Source organism: Taeniopygia guttata, chromosome 9, assembly GCF_048771995.1.
Source record: "Taeniopygia guttata chromosome 9, bTaeGut7.mat, whole genome shotgun sequence".
Lineage (NCBI taxonomy): Eukaryota > Metazoa > Chordata > Aves > Passeriformes > Estrildidae > Taeniopygia > Taeniopygia guttata.
In genome coordinates, this window is record NC_133034.1 from 24,836,356 (window position 1) to 24,855,817 (window position 19,462).

The following is a 19,462-nucleotide window of genomic DNA, read 5'->3' on the forward strand; positions in this document are numbered from 1 at the left end:
CCAGAGCACATTTGGGAATTGCACCAACCTGGATCCCACAGGAAAACGGATTTTTATGGGATAAGGTTTGTGGCAAAGGTCCCCAAACCCTGCCCACGTACAGTCCTGCTAAGGAGCAATGCCTGGAACCCCAGAAAAAACTGACAGCAAAGAATTCCAGGGCATGGATGCTGTTTATAGAGAATCAGGGGGTGCTTTGGGTTGGGAGGGACCTTAAAGCTCATCCACATCCATGGCAGGGACACCTCCCACTGCCCCAGGTGCTCCAGCCCAGCCTTGGGCACTGCCAGGGACCCAGGGGCAGCCACAGCTGCTCTGGAATTCCAGCCCAGCCCCTCCTCACCCTCCCAGGGAACAATTCCTTCCCAAAATCCCAACCAGCCCTGCCCTCCAGCAGTGGTAATTCATTCCCCCTTGCTCTATCACTCCACACAACCTCTCCATATCATTTCTTCAGCAGAAATCCATTTTTTTTTGCCTTCCCCATTTTAACCAGATTCTGTTCCTGCTATACATTATCAAAATTAGAAAGAGCGAAAGATAGGAATAAAATGTAAATTTTTACTACTAAATCCTACTATTTAGTGTTTCACAGTGGGAAAATCAGTCCTAGAAATGAACCCTGGAAAGAGCAAAAATGTACAGAGCAAAGAGGGTCTTGGATTACCAGGGCATCCTTAAGACATCTGCTTTTGCAGGGCTGCCTCGAGAAACACGAGCTGTGCAGCAAAGAAAAAACAGATTCTATTTCATGGCCAGAGTTTTGGTAGCAGAGAAAAAAGAGAATTTAAAAAAAAAAAGTTAAAATAGGTAGTGGTTTAGAATGTAGACATACTCAAATCAAAAAGGCAACTCCTCATTAAGGGGAGCTCCTTTTCCAAACAGAAAACTGAAGCACTAAAACAACCAAACAAGCTGCAAAGGCACCTTCTTCCTAAGGGAGGAATGAGAGGTTCTAGAGCAGTGAGCTCTGCTTTAAACACTGTGTGTACCCAGCACCTGGGCTGCACAAAAAATCAACTTTCCATGGAATCAGACTCGAGCCTGAGCTCCAAATGAACAGCACTTATGCATTCAGAGCTTTTTTAAGGCTCCTTTTTTTTGGTTTTATACCAATGAAAAGCATCAAAGCCGCTGTCACTCGCAGCTCTGTGGCTTTATTGATAACTGGAGGGCCCTTGGCATTGCCTTGTGAAGTTTAATTTCCCAAAGTGGTCAATTAAGGGTGGGCAATGAGCTCGGCAGTGCCTGCTGCCCCAGGATATCTCCACTGCTCCTGCTCCACCTCTGGGCCTTTCCTGGACACAAAACGATCATTCCTCTTGAAAAAGTCACTTACTGCAACAAAAAAAAGGTATTTTTAGAGGCTGGTGCTGATACAAGCTGGAAGGCAACAAGATCCTAAATAAAAACTGCAGGGCTGGATTTACTGGGGAGAAAAATAAACATGAGCTGACATTACCATCAGCAGGATCACACTCAGTAATGTCAATTCCACCTTCCTGCCCCAAGCTTTTATTTGAAGTTTCATGAAAGAAATGCTGCAATATCTTAATTAAACCTATTTGCTAATGGGCCAAAGGCTTAAAACTTTCCCAGCAGTAAAAAGAGAGAGAAACATGTAATATTTACACTGATTTCTCACATAACAGCATCTGAGTGGTTTAACTTGAGGAGCGAGGACGGGGGAAAAAAACATGTTAAGCTGCTGATCAATACTTGAAAGGAATAGTAACTCCAGTGGCTACAACCAGGCAAAAAATTAAGCAATCCTAAGAATTAATGACAAGAATAAAATGACAGAAGCATGGAATGGCTTGGAATTTCAAAAGCAATGCTCTAATTAAACAGCACTGCTTGATTTCTGCCAGCACTCCTGTCTGCTTCTCTTTGGAAAACTCCTCCTTTGGCACTTCCAAAGGGTTTTCCCAGCTGCAGAGGGCCCAGAAGCCTTCCCTTTGTCCCTTTGTCCCTTTGTCCCCAGCTTGTCCTTCCCCTGAGCAGCCACATCCCACGGCCACACCTCTGCTCTCACCTGGAACATCACCAGCTTCAACCCCACAGCTGCAGCAGCCCGAAATTCACACCTCAGCACCCCTAAAAACCAGCAGAACTCCACACCACTACAGTGGATCCTTGCCCACCACTGCAGACATTCCATTCTTCTTATTTTTTGAATCAATCTCTCCTCTACATCTTCCTGCTCCTCCATAATCTCTCCAGGCTCATCACAATTTTACTCTTTATTTATCCGCTGTCAACTCAGAACATCCATCCCTTTTAATTTCCTCTCCCCTAAAAAGCTTTATTTTCCTTTTAGGCCAACGCTGTTTGAGGAAATCCCTCCTGAAGTTTTCATAACCAAGCCCCTGTTCAGTAATCCATGAAAAGTTCTCCAGCATGTGCTGAGCAGGACAGACAGACACAAAATTACTACAAATTGTGTCTTGATCCACTAGTTCTTATCAGCTGTGAGGTCTGATAGGCCAGGTTTTAATGTGGAAATACTCCAGCACTTTAATCCCACACTAAAATAACTGCATGAAAAACAGGAGATGCACTGAAGACAGGTACCAGTAACACAAATACAAAAGCATTCAGTGATATTATCTTTAAAAAGCCTTACAAACCGTGCAGTATCAACCCCTCAATAAAATATATAACAGCAATTTTTTTAGGAAGGGACTAAAAAGGAAAATTCCCAAAGACCCCAAAAAACCATAATCAGTGGGGTTTTACCATCAGTTATTTAATGACTCTTTTCACACTGCACTTGAGGACTCTGGTTTTAAACTGCACAAATTAAGTGCTGAACACAAAGAACTCTGCCAGGCTGGGAGGGCTGAAGCCAGGTTAATTCAGTTCACACTGCTGGGATAATGGCAGCTGCTTTTGCATCCCCAAACCCAAACCTCTTCCAAAGGCAGCCCTGAGCAGCAGCTCCCCTGCCCCTGGATGCAACAACCTCCACACCCTGCAACGTGAAATTAATTAGACTGGAGGAATGGTAAGGAAATAAGATGTAAAACCTGATCCAACACCTCCTTCAGCCACACTGCCGAGGATCAGCTCCCCAGGCAGGATTATTTCCCACATCATCTTTCTTTTTTCTTCCATATGTATTGATGCACTTGCTGGTTTTGTCTTGATTTTTAAGTTGAAGTGGATTAAAGATATTTCAAGGCAGCAGTTTGCAGTTTAACATAATGGGAAAAGCCAAAGACATTTGGCAGACAATAAAGCAAACTTGCATATTCACAGGCAGTTCCAGGATTGGCTGAAATCAGGGAATAAAGGTCAACATTTTTTGGTTAATTCTGTTTAAAGCTCCGTGAATTAGAAGATTTGTGCTGCAAGTTCTGCAGCAGAGTATTTTGGATGTGATTAACTGGCAGAACAATCGCAGTGGAAGCTCTCCCAATATTCCCAGGGCTCCATCCAGCCCAGAATCCTGCAGGAGCCGAGCTCCCGCACGCCGCAGCGGCAGAATATTCTAATAAGAACTCTCCTAATCTTCACCCAGCAATAATTTCAAGATGATATTATTATTCTCATTTCCTTGAATAATATCCATACTCCAGGGCCATTTTCCTTCTCATATTCAATATTGGGCATGCTCCTATCAAGATTCCTTTCTTCATATCCTGTCACGGTATCAATCACTGCCTGCTGTCCACTCAATCCACTTTTGATTTATCAGCCGCCGTCTTCCCGGACTCCATAACTCGACCCAAACCATTTTAGCAAGACAGTGACAAATAACACCCAGGATCACATCAACCTGTTCCACTTAGTAAACTAAGGAACAGGAACTGTGACATCCCTCCATAAGTATTCCCTGCTATTCCCCAGCCTGATGTATATTAATGAGGAGCTGCTATTTGAAATGCTCCTTCCACATCAGCATCTAATATGATCAAATTAGGAAATGGGATGATTTATTAAATTCTGGGCAGCTGAAATATTCCTTCCCAGCTCTGCATGCGTGGCTGCAGAGAGGGAGCTGTTGCTTCCAATTTTTCCACAGGAGGATGTGCCCGCGCTTCGCAGACGAATTATTGGCTTTAAAAAGATTGTGAGGAGGCGAAATGTTATTAAGCAAATGCTCAGTAAAACAAACTAAATCGGTTTTAAAATTCCTAATTTAATGTAAATCTTGGTTGTTTCTGCTGAAATTCAGTTTGTGATCTTATTAAGTCGTATTTGCATTGTACTCCCTCACTGGAGGACAGCTTGGAATTTATAGCATTACTGGGAAGCTCCACTTTTTTGACTTTAAAAATGCATCTAAAATGGAATAATTATAATATGCACAAGTTTTCTTATCTTCTCAAATCGAACACAAGCACTACTGAGAAGCTCCACTTCTTTCACCCTAAAAACTGCATCTAAAATAAAATAGGCAACACATGCACAAGTTTCTTCAGCTTCTCAAATAAAACACAACTATGACTGGGAAGCTCTACTTTTTTAACTCTGAAAAATGCATCTAAAATAGGATAATCATAATATGCACAAGTTATCGCCTCAAAAAAAAAAAAAAGTACAAGCAATACTGGGAAGTCCCACCTTTTTCACCCTAAAAATAAAACTAAAATAATCACAATATGCACAAGTTTTCTTATCTCCTCCAATAAAGTACAAGAAATCAGTTTAGGTTACAAACAACACATATTTAAAATATCTTGCAGATGTCATTATAAAAATCCAACTTTTCAAAGTAAAACTTGATCTATCTCAGTGTTTTGCACTGCTGGAGATCTGTAAATCACCTGCTCAAATAAAACACCTGTGTTAGAGGAGTTACTAAAAAAACACATTACTTTTAACACCACCTTCACTACCTTGAAAAACAAATTAAAAGAGGATTGTGGGGAGAAAAGATGATACAGGGTACAGAATATGTGCCACCTGCATGATTTATACCAAAAACAATTTAAAGACACCATGTAACAGACCTTAACTTCCTACAGGAAGGTAATTTTCAAAAGGCAAACTCCTAATAAATAAAATAAAATTTACAAATAGCGTTTGCTGGGCTCCTAAAGGGGACAATGCTCTGAGGGTGCAGCAGGAGGGTACAAACCCAGGGCTGGTCTCCCCTTTCCAGGTGGGGCAGCAGCTTTTCCTCCCTCCCTGGCACTGCAGAAGTTGGAGATGCCCAGGAATATTCCCCTGGATAATCCATTCCTCCCCACAGGAACACCAGGGGCTGCCTGAGCTCCTCTGGATCATTTTATTAATTATTTATAAGTGGTTTCTTGAGGATTTACCTTGAAAAACCACGGGTAAATAGGTTGCCCCACTCTGAACAAAATAAAAAGTTGGGAATTACAGCTGGAATTCACGAGAATTCCATGCCAGCACTATAAATACAGACATTTTCCAGGACAAACATTGGCACACCTGCCCCAGGGGGTGCACGGGCAGAGATGGGTAACCCTCACTCCTGAACCACCTTTTCCCACCATTTTTATTTGTAGGTTTATTTTTCCTACCCCTCCATCACTTTCCCTCTCTCCCCTACAATCTCTTTTCCAGCCTGAGGAATCCCAAACTCCCTGGAAAGCTGCTGAGCCCCTGTGTTGAGTGATTTTGAGGCAGAAAAGGGATTATTTGGCATCACTGCAAGAGCTCAGCACTGACAAGCAGGGCAAGCACAGGCCTGGAGTAGCAGCTTTGTGCTGAACCAAGATTTAACTCCCCAAAATCAGATTAATGCAGAGCTGCTCAGTGCCACACCACAGCAGACTGGGGAAAAATGACAATAAAGGATGGAATGTGTCCTGTTGGGTTTAACTTGAGGCTTTTGGGCTCTTGTGGGATCATTTGGGATGTTATCTATCCATATTTTCCCTCTGTGGGGGTGAACAGGACCAGCATTTAAAGGAATGTGCAGCTCTACTCCTCTAGTGCTGCACACTCAATACATGAAATGTTTGATACATCAAATATTGAATACATAAAATACCTGAGATATAAAACACCTGATACATCAAGTATTTAATGCATTTTCTAGGAGTAGCCAGGTTTTTCAAGTTTTTAGGCACCTAATTTCCATATATTGTAACCATGATTAAAATCAAATCTCGTGGAAAAGATAATCACTAAACAACAGCTAGTGAGAGCTGCAATTTATATTTATTATATATTATTTTATGGCCATTAAACTATAGCTAATGAGGTCTGTAATTTATTACAGATTGGTTTATTATAATAAAAAAACATTTTAAATCAGTTTATCACACTTCCTAACACTGAGTATGTGAAAACCCTTCCCTTTCACCTCGTTCTTCTGACATTTCTGTGGGTTCAAACTGATTTTCTTAGCAAAAAAAGTGGACATTCACAGGAATACCTGCACAGCTCTAATGGAGAGGATACTCCAAGAGAGGTCAGGCAGTTTAATTTCTAAATTTATTTCCAACTCTAAATAATCAAATTTCTACTACAAAGGCACTGCAGCAATAAAGGGCCCAAGCAACTCAACAATGAACAGCTGGGAAAAAGTCATGGCACAGCACAGAGAAGAGAAAGGGGAATATTCACATCTTTCAACAACAATTTTTCAACATTTAGAGGCAACAGCTCTCCTGGTTTGGACATGGAAACCAAAGGTTTAACAAATTCTTAGTGCAGGCTCACAAAATCACCTGGCTGAAGATTTTCAATATGTACCCAGACAGCTTTGATCTGCCTGATCCACTCAATAATTAATTTAAAATCAATAGAAAATGCTAATGGGAAACCTGGTATCTAGGATAACTTTCAGTTACATATCTTAATTGAAAAATACACACAAACACAAGCTGAGCATCTTTTAATTAAAGAAGAAAAGCAGACTTTATAATACCTTTTGGTATTATAAACTTCTGGTTAAGATTTAAATATTTCAATTGTGAAAGATTTGTTTGTCACAAACCAATGTATGCAAACTTTCACTGCAGACATCCTTAAGTATTAATAAAAGATTGCATAACTAAAGACTCATCCTTTTCCAAGAGGAACACAGGTGAGAAAATCAGTTTATTCTGAACTCCAGGGAGCCAATGTTACGTGTGGGAATTATGAAAAGCAGGAACCAAGGAAAAAAAATCCATGAGACATTTTCAAATAATTGTATGACACCAAGAGCCCCTATTTATGTTTGTTTTTTTTTTTTTTTTTCTTGAATCGAATGCAAAATAAATATCTTATCTGCAAAACTGTTTCACTGGGGTAACTCAAAGACTTAGTGTGTGGCAAGCACTCCAGAATAATTCCAAATTAGGAATTTCCAGGGATGTGTGTTTAAACCATCACCTGCAGCCGTTTTATGCCAAGCTCAGTAATTACAGCAGGATTTTCCAGGAATGTTTTTCCAGTAAAATATCGTTGTTTTTTGGTTTTTTTGTTTTTTTTTTTCCCTAGGGGAGACTCTTACCTCCTGGTTCTGCTCTTTGACCTGGACCTTTGGGACCTGTAGGATTTGCCTCTGCCCCTGGAGCGGCTGCGCTTCCTCCTGGAGCCGTAGGAAGAGCTGCTGCTGGATCTGTGTCTGCGCCTGCAACAGAGCAGGGGTGAGGCTGAGCTGCCCAAAAACCCCAAAAACGGCAACAAAACCCCAAGGATCCCTCAGAAAACACAGCCAGAGGGAGCACAGCATTGCTACCCAAACAATTCCTGAGAAAACAGAGCCTGGGGTGAGGCTGAACTGCCCAAAAACCCCAAAAAGCAGGATAAAACCCCCAGGGATTCCTGAGAAACACGCACAGACTTGGGGGTGCTCCAGAAGCCTCAAACCCCACTATTCCCCCAGAACAAGTATTTCACATACACAGGGACATGCTGCCCTAAAGAGCTGATCCTCCAAAATTCACATCCCAGACAAAAAAAAAGTTTGGGAGGAGTCCTTAACTACTATTAGTAGTAATCAGTTAATCAGTGTTAATTTCTTTCATTTGAGTTCATTTAAGGGCAGTTCCTGAGTTAAGTTCCTGAGTCCAATCAGGAATCAAAAGGGTCTCTTCATTTTCCTCTCCCTCCCAGTTTGGTCTATTCAAAGAATAAATTCTTCTGCACCAAATAGAAAGGTGAAAGAAAATATATTAATGCCAAAATCCAAATGAAATCCAAATCTTAACACTTCCTCCCCATCTCCCAACAGTCAACTGATTAAAAATTACAATTCTCCCTATTTTTGGCCTTTACATGGGATTGATATTAAAATGTAAAAATATATTATATTTATATTATATTATATTATATTATTTTATATTATATTTATATTATATTATATTATATTATATTATATTATATTATATTATATTATATTATATTATATTATATTATATTATATTATATTATATTATATTATATTATATTATATCTATACTATATTATATTATAGCTATACTATATTATTGTATTATATTGTTATACTATATTATAGATTACATTATGTTACATTATTGTATATGCTATATGATGTTATATTATATTATATTATATTATTATCTTATTGTATTATATTGTTATGTTACATATGATATTATATTATATTATATTATATTATATTATATTATATTATATTATATTATATTATATTATATTATATTATATTATATTATATTATATTATATTATATTATATTATATTATATTATATCTATACTATATTATATTATATTATATTATATCTATACTATATTATATTATTATCCAAATTGCATATATAAAATACAAACAGAAATGGAATTGAGGATGTGCTCAGTGATTCTCCAGCATGAGGGAACGGGGCTGCAGGGGCTGGAATGCTGGACAGGACACAGAGGTTAATGCTGAAGAACAGGGAATGTGATGCTCCTGCTGGATGAGGGCCAGGAATTCCAGCAACTGCTGCCTTTGATTGCTGAGGGTCAGGGACAAGCCCAGCAGGGAACAGGGCCTGAGCTGCCCCAAGGAGAAAGGCAGGAGCCCAAAAGCAGAGCCTGGGGCACTCCTGGATGCCCTGGGGTCCCTGTGCTTCCCCGGAGCTGGGCTGGATCCATGGGGCTCAGGGCTGGCCCCGGAGCCCTGGGCAGGGTGGAGATCCCAGCAGGAGCAGGACAAAGGGTGGGAATGAACCCCTGAGGTCCTCAGCACACCCTGCAGCCACTCCTGAAAGGCCTGGCAGGAGATTTCCTCCTGGATTCCCAGGGCAGCTGGACACCAGGAGAGTTCTCCAGCTCCACCTCCCAGTACATTCACCAGCACCAGCCAGGCTGAGACGTGCAGGATGGAGGCACAGAAATGCTGCAGGGCTGGAGCCCCTCTGGAGCCAGGCTGGGAGAGCTGGGGGAGCTCACCTGGAGAGGAGAAGCTCCAGGGAGAGCTCAGGGCCCTGCCAGGACCTGGAGGGGCTCCAGGGAGAGCTCAGGGCCCTGCCAGGACCTGGAGGGGCTCCAGGGAGAGCTCAGAGCCCTGCCAGGACCTGGAGGGGCTCCAGGAGAGCTGCAGAGGGACTGGGGACAAGGATGGAGGGACAGGACAGGGAATGGCTCCCAGTGCCAGAGGGCAGGGATGGGTGGGAGACTGGGAATTGGGAATTCCTGACTGGGACAGGACCCAGGGAATGGCTCACACTGCCAGAGGGCAGGGATGGATGGGAGATTGGGAATTGGGAATTCCTGTCTGGGCTGGAATTCCAGAGCAGCTGTGGCTGCCCCTGCATCCCTGGCAGTGCCCGAGGCCAAGGCTGGATGAGCTTGGAACACCCTGGGGCAGAGAAACTGTCCCAGCTGGGAGAAGAAAGAAAGAGTTATTTCACCTCCAGGGGTTTCCCTGCTTTAAAGCAGAAGTTCCCTTTGGATCTGCACATTTCCTGCTCTGTTCTCCTGAGGGGAAGGAGCTGTAGGTACTTCTGGTCATGGTGGTGGGTTTGGGGTTTTACTCTGACACAGTGAAAACAGATTCACATCTCTTAAGGCCCAGAACAACCTGTGCTTTAAAATCCCAACCCACGGGCTCCAAACCCTTCCAGCTCCCTGCTGGAACGAGCTCAGCATCCAAGAACTCCTACAAATGCACCTTTTCTCATAGGAATGGGACCAGGACGGGAGATCCCGAGAGCGCGACCTGGACCTGGATTTCCTGCCCGACTTTTTGCGGCTGTGGGCGCGGCTGTCCGAGGAGCTGCTGGAGGAGGAGCGCCGCCGGTGCTTCTTCTTCCTCCTGCTCCTGCCCTCCTCCTCCGTGTCCGAGGAGCGCCGGCCCATCTCCGACCTGCACAGAACCCAGACACGCCCTGTGTGACTCGGGCTGCCCTGTGCTGCTTTGTAGTTACAGAAAATCGAAATACACCGTTCCCTCTCCTCCTGTCCTGTTCCCTGGAGCAGAGCCCGACCCCTCAGCTGTTCCCTCCTGGCAGGAGCTGTGCAGAGCCACAAGGTTTCCCCTGGTCCCCTTTTTCTCCAGGCTGAGCCATTTGCAGCTCCCTCAGCCCCTTCCTGGGGCTCCAGACCCTTCCCAGCTCCGTTCTCCTCCTGGTGCTCCATTCCCTTCCCAGCTCCTTTCCCCTCCTGGGGTTCCAAACCCTTCCCAGCTTCGTTCTCCTCCTGGGGCTCCAAACCCTTCCCAGCTCCCTCAGACCCTCCTGGGGCTCTATTCCATTCCCTTCACAGCTCCCTCAGCTCTCCTGGAGTTCCAAACCCTTCCCAGCTCCCTCAGCCCCTCCTGGGACTCCGATCCCTTCTCTGCTCCTCCTCCTCCCGGCACAAACGGCTCCATCTCTCCCGGTTCCTCCATCCAAACCTTCTCCCGTCCTCGCACCTTTGGCCACCGGGGCAGCACCTCCTGATCCAGCGGGGAGCGCCTGGAGCAAAGCAAAATTCACCCTTAAGGACACAGAAGCTCCCCCCGAGCACTGCCGGAGCCGCGGGGCTCCAGGAACATCCTCCCGCAGCCCGGCCCGTTCTGGACCGGGACAATCCCGGTGCTGTCCCCGCATCCCGCAGCAGGGCCGGGCCCTGAGCACCGCCATCCCCGGGGCTCCCGGAGCTCGCTCACCGCCACCACCCGCCCAGCAGTGCGGTCAGGGACTCCAAACCTGCGCAGCGCGGCTCCTCCGGGATCCCGGTGCGGCTCCGCCGGGGCCGTGCCCGCGCTCCGCCAGCACCGGAGGCCGCGCGGCCGCCGCGCACACCCGGCCCTGCAGCGGCTGCCGGTCGCTGTGCCGTGTCCCTGTGTCCCCCCCGTGTCCCCCGTGTCCCCCCCTGTCCCCCCCTGTCCCCCTGTCCCGGTACCTGCCGGAGCCGCCGCGGCCCCGGTTCGAGCCCAGCGCCTTCCGGGGCGGCGGGCAGGCAGCGCCAATCCACCGCCGAGCGCGGCCAGGCGGGCACAGCGAGCGCCGAGACATCGATGCGGCGAGCGCCCACGCGGGACGGGCGGGGGTCGGGGGGGGGTCGGGAGGGGTCGGGGGGGGTCGGGGGGGTCTGGCCGGGGTCTCGCTGCCCACAGCGGTGCACAGCCCACGGAGCGCTGTCTGCTCTCCCGACAGGGCCAACAACGCGGCGACCCACGGGCGCACGGCTTGACACGCCGCGGGTGACGCGCAGGAGGGGAGCGTGGGTGGTCCCACAGGGGGTGCAGAGCCCACGGAGCTCTGTCCGCACTGTGCCCGACACGGCCACCAACGCGGCGACCCCGGCGTGTCCCGGCCGCCCCGTGTCCAGCCGCGGGTGACCGGGACCGCGTGGGGACAGCGGGACGGAGCGGTTTTCGTTCCGTCCCGGAGAGTGAAAGGAGGATCGGGGTTTTATAGCACCGAGAGCCGCCCCCGCGGGCGGAGGGCAGCGCTCCACGCGCGGCGTGGACACAGAGGCCGTGCCCGCGGGACGGAGCGCGCCGGGCGCGGGTGGGCACGGACCGAGCCGGGACCCACCGGGCCGGGCGGAGCCTCCGCGGGGCAACAAGCAGAAACACAACAGAACGATCGAACCGCTTCTCTTAGTTCGATTTCCCTACCGAATCCCGTTCGTTCAACGCGAGCTCCCGAGCGCGCTGTGCCCCGCCACGCGTGGGGATAAACGAAATGTCAGGGCGGAGGGGCCGGTGAGGGCCACCGGGGCGGTCGGCAGCCGCGGCGGGGTCGGTCACACCGAATCCCACCGGTGCCCGGTGCCCCGGGGATCGAACGCGCCCCGCGGGAGCGGCTCCCGGGCGGCGGCACCGGGACTCGCTGCCTGTCGCGACAGGGTCGCGTGTGACCGGCCCGGAATAAATCCCGATGGCACTCCGGGTACCGAAGCTGCCCCGGTAAATGAACGCTTCGTTATGTGCATCATCACCCCAAAGGTCAATGAAAAATCGATACGCAGGCAAGAGTTAAACAATTCTGAATAATTGATTAGAATTTAGCGAAGGTGGAAAGAGGCGAGTTCCGCCGGTGGAAGTGCCCCGCGGTGGGACCGGGAAGCACAAAGGGAAACGATATCGGCGATATTGGCGCTTTTGGCTCTAATCTGATGCCTCACTGCGCGCCCGCTCCTGTCGCGGCCGCGTCCCTCGCTGCCATCGATCCCCTCGGTTATTCGGGGCCTTCGGGTGCCCACGGAGGAACTTTTGCGGCTCCCGCGGGGCCGTGCCCGTGGCTGCGGGGCTGACCCGACCCACGCGGGGCGGTGCGCGGAGCCTGCGCGTCCCCGCCGCTCCCCCCGCGCGTCCCGGTGGCCACTCCCCCGCCGCCCCGGCCCCTCTCCGCGCCGCGCTCGCCCGGGACCTGGCGCACGGTCCCCGCGCTTAATTAAATTAATTAAGGCGCATCGCGCGGCGGGCGGGCGGTGCCGTGGCCGCAGTGCCCCGCGGCGGGCGGGTTACCGGAGAGGACGGGAGGAAGGACGGGAGGAAGGAAGGGGTCCATTCAGAGCTCCATTCAGAGCTCCGAGGGGAGGTAATTCGCCGGGAACAAGGGGCCGGCTTTGCAAAGTATAAATAGTGCCACTTCAATCGCGGCGTCGCTATCAGACCCCGGGAGCCCTGCACGTCGGGCGGCGCGGCCCGGCCCGGCTCGGCACGGCCCGGGGCGCCGCCGCCTCCCCGCCCCGTGGATGCCCGCCCGGGGAGCCGGGGCAGCGCGCCCCTGAGCCATGGAGGAGCTGACGGCGTTTGTGTCCAAGTCGTTTGATCCCAAAGCCAAGGAGAAGAAGGAGCTCATCACCTACCGCGAGGTGCTGGAGAGCGGGCCCCTGCGCGGCGGCGGCGGCCCGCGGGAGCCCGGCGGGGCGGCGGCGGAACCGGGCCGGGAGGACACGGGCAGCCCCGCGGCGCGGCCGGCCGGGCGCTCCCCGCAGCGGGAACCCGACGCCGCCGCCGAGAGAGCGGCCGAGGCGGCCACCCCCAAGCTCAGCGACGGTAACGGCGGCACCGCGGGCTCCCCCTTCTCCCGTTCCCTTTCCCCTTCCCCCGCTTTCCCCGCCGGGGTCGGTACGCGCGGTCGCGGGTGGACGGACGGGCTGGCGGTGCTGGGCGGCTGCCCGGGCCATGCCAGCCGCGGGAGATGGGCGGCCGGCCTCGAAGTTTTTAGATTAAAATATTTCAACCCGGATTTAACTTGCTCACAACGAGATCTTGTTCCCGTTCGGCATCCCACGGGAAGCCGCGCCGCCAACGAAAGCCCGGCCCCGCGGGCCCGTTCGTTCCCCCGCGGCTCCGCGGACTCGCGTGGGGCCGGGCAGCGCTGCCCACGCTCAGCCCCGCGGCTCCCAGCAGATCCACCCGCGGGTGTTCCGCGCGGTACCGCGGGGCCGGTGCCGGTGCCGCTCTCGGGCGCTGCGGGAAGCGGCCGGGCCCGTGCCCGTGGCCGCGGGGACCCGCGGTTCGCTGCCGCCCTTTTGTTCGGAGCGGCGGAGCGCCCGGAGCATCCCTGACCGGCCGCCTGCCATAGGGCGATCGGTGCCGCGGGGAGCCGCGGCGGGACCGGGCCGGGCGGTCCCGGGGGTGTCGGTGCCCGGGCCCCGCGCTCCGGCCCGGGGCGCGTCTCCGGCCGAGAATTGACCGAGGAGAAGCGGATCCCGGGGGGCGGCGGAGGCTCCGGGGACCTGTTGCTGCGCATCCCCCGGGAGCGCGGCGGGGCCGGAGGGGAGGGCTCGGTGCGGACCCCGTTCTCCCCGGCAGCGGTTACCGGAGACGGCGGCGGAGCCCGGAACGGCGGCGGCCGAGGCGGCCTAGCGCGGCCCGGGCGCGCAGGCCCCGCTCCCGCTGCCCCGGCCCCGGGGGGCTCCCGCCGCATCCCCCCGGCCACCGGGAGCGGCGGGAGCGGGGCGAGCCCCGGTGCCCCCGGCCCCGCCGCTCTGACCGCTGTGTCGTGCCCAGTGTCCCCAGAGCTGAAGGAGCGCAAGGAGGATGCGAAAGCGATGGAAGACGAAGGGCAGACGAAAATCAAGCAGAGGAGGAGCCGAACCAATTTCACCCTGGAGCAGCTGAACGAGCTGGAAAGGCTTTTCGACGAGACCCACTACCCGGACGCGTTCATGCGGGAGGAGCTGAGCCAGCGGCTGGGGCTCTCCGAGGCCAGGGTGCAGGTAGCCGGGGCTGCGTGGGGTGCTCGGGGCAACGGGCAGCTCGGGAAGAACCGGGGAGATGATGGGGACGAGCCCCATCCTTCTGGCAGGGAGAGGAGGCAGCTCCCAACTTCCTCCGGCAAAGGGTTTTGCCTGCCCGGGATTTGTGTCCCCGTCCCTTCGTTCTGCCGTGGTTTATTTATCCCCAGCTCCGCCGGTTTCCCATCCCCGCCTCGGCAGCCGCTCCCGGTGCCGCCGCCCGGCTCATCCATGGACACCGATTCCCGTCATGGATGTCGCCAGCATAAACTGAATTAAACACCGCCAAGTAAAACAATAATAGGTGTATTTTCAGCCCGTTTCGCCTCGTAGTCCTTAAATGTTGAAACGGCACGAAAATTGAGCGAGGCGCTTTGTTCGGGTTTATAAATACAGAAAGTCTGGGATTAACCCGAGATATTTTCAGCTTTCTGCCCTCCCAGGGAGCCGCGGCTTCTCGGGGTTTAACCTGCTCTTTGCACCCTCCCAAAGTTTTTTCCAAACGGGTTCTTGGGCTGCTTTCTGCGAGTTTTGTCGGGATGAGCTGAGGAGCGGGGAAGGAAGGGGATCCCTCAAATGAGAACAAATGTAGCTGCTCCGGTGTATTTCCGTTCTGAAAAGAAAAGAAGAGAAAATGATGGTCATTATTTGCTGGAACACATGGAGAAGTTTTAGGCCCCGAACATCTGCAGCTGGTGGAAAGTATCGCTGTAACAGATACTCCCCCTCAATCTTTGTGCTCGCAGGCACCATCTGCACCCAAGTATGCGCTCGGTCCTTGGGGGGTTTCCCTGCATCGTGTAAGGATGTGAGCACAGAGGCAGAGCAGCACGGGGAACCCAAAAACTCTAAACGAGTAGCTTTTGTCAGAGCTTGAACCACAAAAAAAAAATTCAAATAAAAAAATAAAAATTTTCATTTTCTCTCTCTTCTCCCCCCCATTTTTTTTTTATTTTCGGTTTTTTGGGTTTGTTTTTTTTTTTTTTTTTGTTTTGTTTTGTTGTTGGTTTTGTGTTTGTTTTGGTTTTTTTGCTGGCTGCTCGGTTGGTTTTTAATTGCGTTTGTTCGTGGTTTTTAAATTTATTTCTAATTTCTGTTCACCAAACCCTAACAAAACCAAGGCAAAAAGTTGCTGGCTGTGGAAAATGGAGCAGGGAGGTGCTCGACAAAGGAGGCGGCGGCGGCGCATAATCCGCGCTCCCATGATGCCAAATCGCGGGGTGCATAATAACTTTTGGAGATTTACATAGATTAAACCCATTCCCTAGAAATCCTCCCGGAAAACAAAACAAAAAAAACCGCTTTTCAATAATATTTCGCCTCGTATCTGCTCTAATTTGTAAATGACGGAAGGCGCGTTTGTTTCCACGGAGGGCGAACGTGGCTCTTGGGCAGATTTTTCTTGGCTGGAGAAAATGACAGGGCGGGAGGAATTCCCGTTTATATTCGTCTCTTAAAGTAAGACCTCAAAAAAATGCAATTTTTATATTTTTTAAATTTTTTTTTCTGGCGCGGGGAAAGGATTCCTTGGCTGCTGGGATGCGCTGCAGAGCCCTGGGTTAAAACGGGGATTTTTTAAGACCGGCTCTTCCCTTTTCCCTCCCTCCTTTCCCAAAGCCAGCAGAACTTCAGCCTGGGAATTTATTTTAACGATTCCATTCCCAATATTAAAAGTACGTTCTCGTCTAACGGGGCAACCTCTTCGGTGCAGGCAAATTAGATTATTATGATAATGAGATAATTATTCCGCTTCTGTGCTACACTCCAGTGAACAGAGAAATTCGAAACTTCTTTGTAGCGAAGCTTTTTAGGACTGTAATCTCCTCCAGCCCCCACGAAAAAGCAGATAAAAAGTCACAAACCGTTGCTGTTGAGTTTTCCTGTAAGATAAAGCTAATTAATTTATTTATTAATGAGCAGCAGCTTCTCAGGCCATTAGCGGTGGATATGGAGAGCGATTTCAGCCTGTTGGGAGTGTGGTGCTGAAAGAAGAAACCGGGGCTCGGGAAATCATTTCCCTGGGGCGCACTTGGCCATTTTGGGGGGTTTTGGGCTGTTTCCCTTTTGCGGGGGCTGTCGGGGCGGGGGGAGCGGAGAGCACCCGCGGGATTTTTTTTGGGGTGTGTGTGTGATTTTTAACGCTTATTCTCGCTGTCACCGCTGTCATTATCCTTCGGGGTGTGTAACCCCACATCCCGCCGGTTTTCCCGCAGGTTTGGTTCCAGAACCGGCGGGCCAAGTGCCGCAAGCAGGAGAACCAACTGCACAAAGGTAACGGGGCGCGGGTACGGGAGCGGGTACCGGCGGTTCCCGGTGCTGACCGTCCTCTCCGGTGCTCAGGGGTCCTGATCGGTGCCGCCACACAGTTCGAGGCTTGCCGGGTGGCTCCTTACGTGAACGTGGGAGCGCTGAGGATGCCCTTCCAACAGGCAAGTGGCGCTCCGGTGGGTGGCGAGGTGACAACGCGGGTGGGTGGGAGGTGACACCGGCCACCCTCCGCTTGTCACCCGCAGGTTCAGGCGCAGTTACAGCTGGACAGCGCCGTGGCTCACGCTCACCATCACCTGCACCCTCACCTGGCCCACGCCCCTTACATGATGTTCCCCGCTCCCCCCTTCGGCCTCCCGCTGGCCACCCTGGCCGAGTCCGCCTCCGCCGCCTCCGTGGTGGCCGCCGCCGCCGCCGCCAAGACCACCAGCAAGAATTCCAGCATCGCCGACCTCCGCCTCAAGGCCAAGAAACACGCCGCAGCCCTGGGGCTGTGACCGCGTTGCTGCTGCTTTATTTTTGCTTTATTCCTTTTTTTTTTTTTTTTTTTTTTTTTGAAAAAAAAAAGTTAAAAAAAGGAAAAAAAACGGAAAAACGACAGGAGAAACGGAGAAACGGACGGGTGATATATACTTATTTAAAGAATTAGAGGACGCGCAGCTGGGAAGTTCACAGGTTTTGAAACTGACCTTTTTCTGCGAAGTTCACTTTAATACAAGAAATTTGATAAGAGAGGCGGGCCTCCTTTCACGTTGCATCAGGTATTTGAGTTTAACAACCGCGTCTGGAATAGCGACAAAAAAATAAAAAGGAAAAAAAAAAAAAAAAAAGAAGAAAGACTACGACGAACAGAAAAAAAAAGGGAAAAAAAAAAAAAAAAGACAATGATTTCTCTGCGAATTTCTAATGGGAAACTGTCCGGGATACTTCCTCCAGCAGCATTCCGGGTTGCATGTATTTGTATTTCATTGATGGAGTCCTTTGATTCACTTGCACTTCACCCTCATCTTTAGTAGAAAAAAAAAACACCGAGACAACCACAAAAGCAAACAAACAAACGTGGCTGGGTTCTTTCTCCTTTAATCTTGGAGGGAAGCAGGCAGAGCGAGGCAGATCAAGCACTACCTTTTACACTCTCACGTCTTTGTTGGTCCTTCGCTGTCCCACCTCTGAAATAAAAGGGAGCGGAAAGCGCCAGGAGAGCGGAGTTTGCCTCTCTTTGCCGGGGCTCTCCCGTCCTGAGGGCAAAAGTAAATGAAAAAAAAAAGGAAAAAGAAAAAAAAAAAAAAAAAAAAGAGAGTATTTAATTCCCAACCACCACTTGACACCACGGCAAATTCCAATAAGAGGTACTGGGTACATGTAAAATATGTTGATACACACGAACAAAGTTTATTTTGGCTATAACTTGTGAATTGATAGTTGACTGTCAAGCATTTACATTTTATCTCATAAAGGTGTATCTATTCACGTAACCTTGTGATTTTTTTGGTTATTATTATTATTATTTGAGAGACGTATAGCTATTTAACCTGGGGTACCCTGCAGTCAGTGATTGTTATCCCAGATTTTGCCATCTGACCCTCATGATTATTGCCAAGACAGAGGGAAAGCTCTTCTACGCGAACTTTGGTATGGACGGGCTTTGTATCTATTTGTTCTCCATGAAAACAAAATTATTTATATTGACCATATTTTTTCTAGTGTATTTTAAGTTATTTAAAAAAGAAAAAAAAAAAAAGAGGAAAAAAAAAAAAGCAAGATGCTGTTATCTCATTGCATTTGTTGTCAGTACAATATATTTTGTTTCACTCAGGTTTGCTTCACCTTTTTTAATCCATTTTCGACGTCACGAATTTCAATAAGTGCCAAGTAATGAATTTAAGACACTTTGCCTATTGACTGAAGGGGGGACGGTGCCGCTCCGTGCCGGGACTGTCGGTGTCCAGCAGCGGTGATGCTCTTTTCTTTCCCATCTTCTCACCTCCTGTAGATCCCGCACGTTTCTTTCTGCTCCGTAGATGTCGCGACACGCCGATAGCGCTCAGCACGACGAGGAAGCGCTTCTCACCTCCGCGCTGCTTTTTTTATTTAAAACATTTTTTCCCCCCTCCGTTTTTCTGTGAGTTTCCCCGAATTTCGGCTGCGCAAACCGGGACGTTCGCCTTGTGGGAGCCGAGCGGGTGGGCGCTCCATAGCAATTGTGTCTTTACGAGTTCTGTCAGGTTCCCTCAGGTAATAAAAGCGAGCAAAGAGGAACGGCTCGGAATCTTTTCCAGGGTGGGATCGGGGCTCCGGGACTCGCTGTGCCCGGCGGATCCCGCACCGCGCCCGGCGCATCCCGCACCGCGCCCGGCGGATCCCGCACCGCGCCCGCTCCCACCGAGCGCTCCCGACCGGCGGTTCCCGGGGGCTCCGGGGCTGGGAACGCTTCCCTCCGCACGCCGGGATTCTCCTCCCGCTCCTCCCGGGTCGCTGCGAAGCTCCGGGAAATCCCGACGGGAGGAGCCGCTCCGGGACGCGGGGGATGCGCAGCCCCCGAGCCCCCGCCGGGGAAAGGCTGGGAAGGGTCGGGATGGGCTGGGAAGGGTTGGGAAGGGTCCCTCGGGCCGGCTGCGGCACCGCGGGCAGCGACAGGAC

At 50.5% G+C, this 19,462-nt stretch overlaps 2 protein-coding genes across 2 annotated transcripts in view; one reads left to right on the forward strand and one right to left on the reverse strand.

The window, feature by feature from the left end:
• Positions 1–11,336, reverse strand: part of RSRC1 (arginine and serine rich coiled-coil 1) — a 99,602-nt gene extending 88,266 nt beyond the window's left edge. Inside the window, exons 1-4 of the mRNA XM_072933525.1 lie at positions 11,265–11,336; positions 10,788–10,830; positions 10,047–10,241; positions 7,424–7,543 (exon numbers count right to left, since the gene is read on the reverse strand). Of these exons, the coding sequence (XP_072789626.1) occupies positions 7,424–7,543; positions 10,047–10,234 (308 nt within the window). The 5' untranslated portion in view covers positions 10,235–10,241; positions 10,788–10,830; positions 11,265–11,336. The remainder of the gene's footprint in view (positions 1–7,423; positions 7,544–10,046; positions 10,242–10,787; positions 10,831–11,264) is intronic.
• A 1,361-nt stretch (positions 11,337–12,697) lies between these two features.
• SHOX2 (SHOX homeobox 2) lies at positions 12,698–19,077 on the forward strand. Its single transcript, XM_030280504.4, has 5 exons — positions 12,698–13,367; positions 14,328–14,536; positions 16,768–16,825; positions 16,895–16,983; positions 17,068–19,077. Exons 1-5 carry the CDS (start codon positions 13,103–13,105, stop codon positions 17,317–17,319), a joined length of 873 nt encoding a protein of 290 aa, XP_030136364.1. The 5' UTR covers positions 12,698–13,102; the 3' UTR covers positions 17,320–19,077.
• The last annotated feature ends 385 nt before the right edge of the window (positions 19,078–19,462 follow it).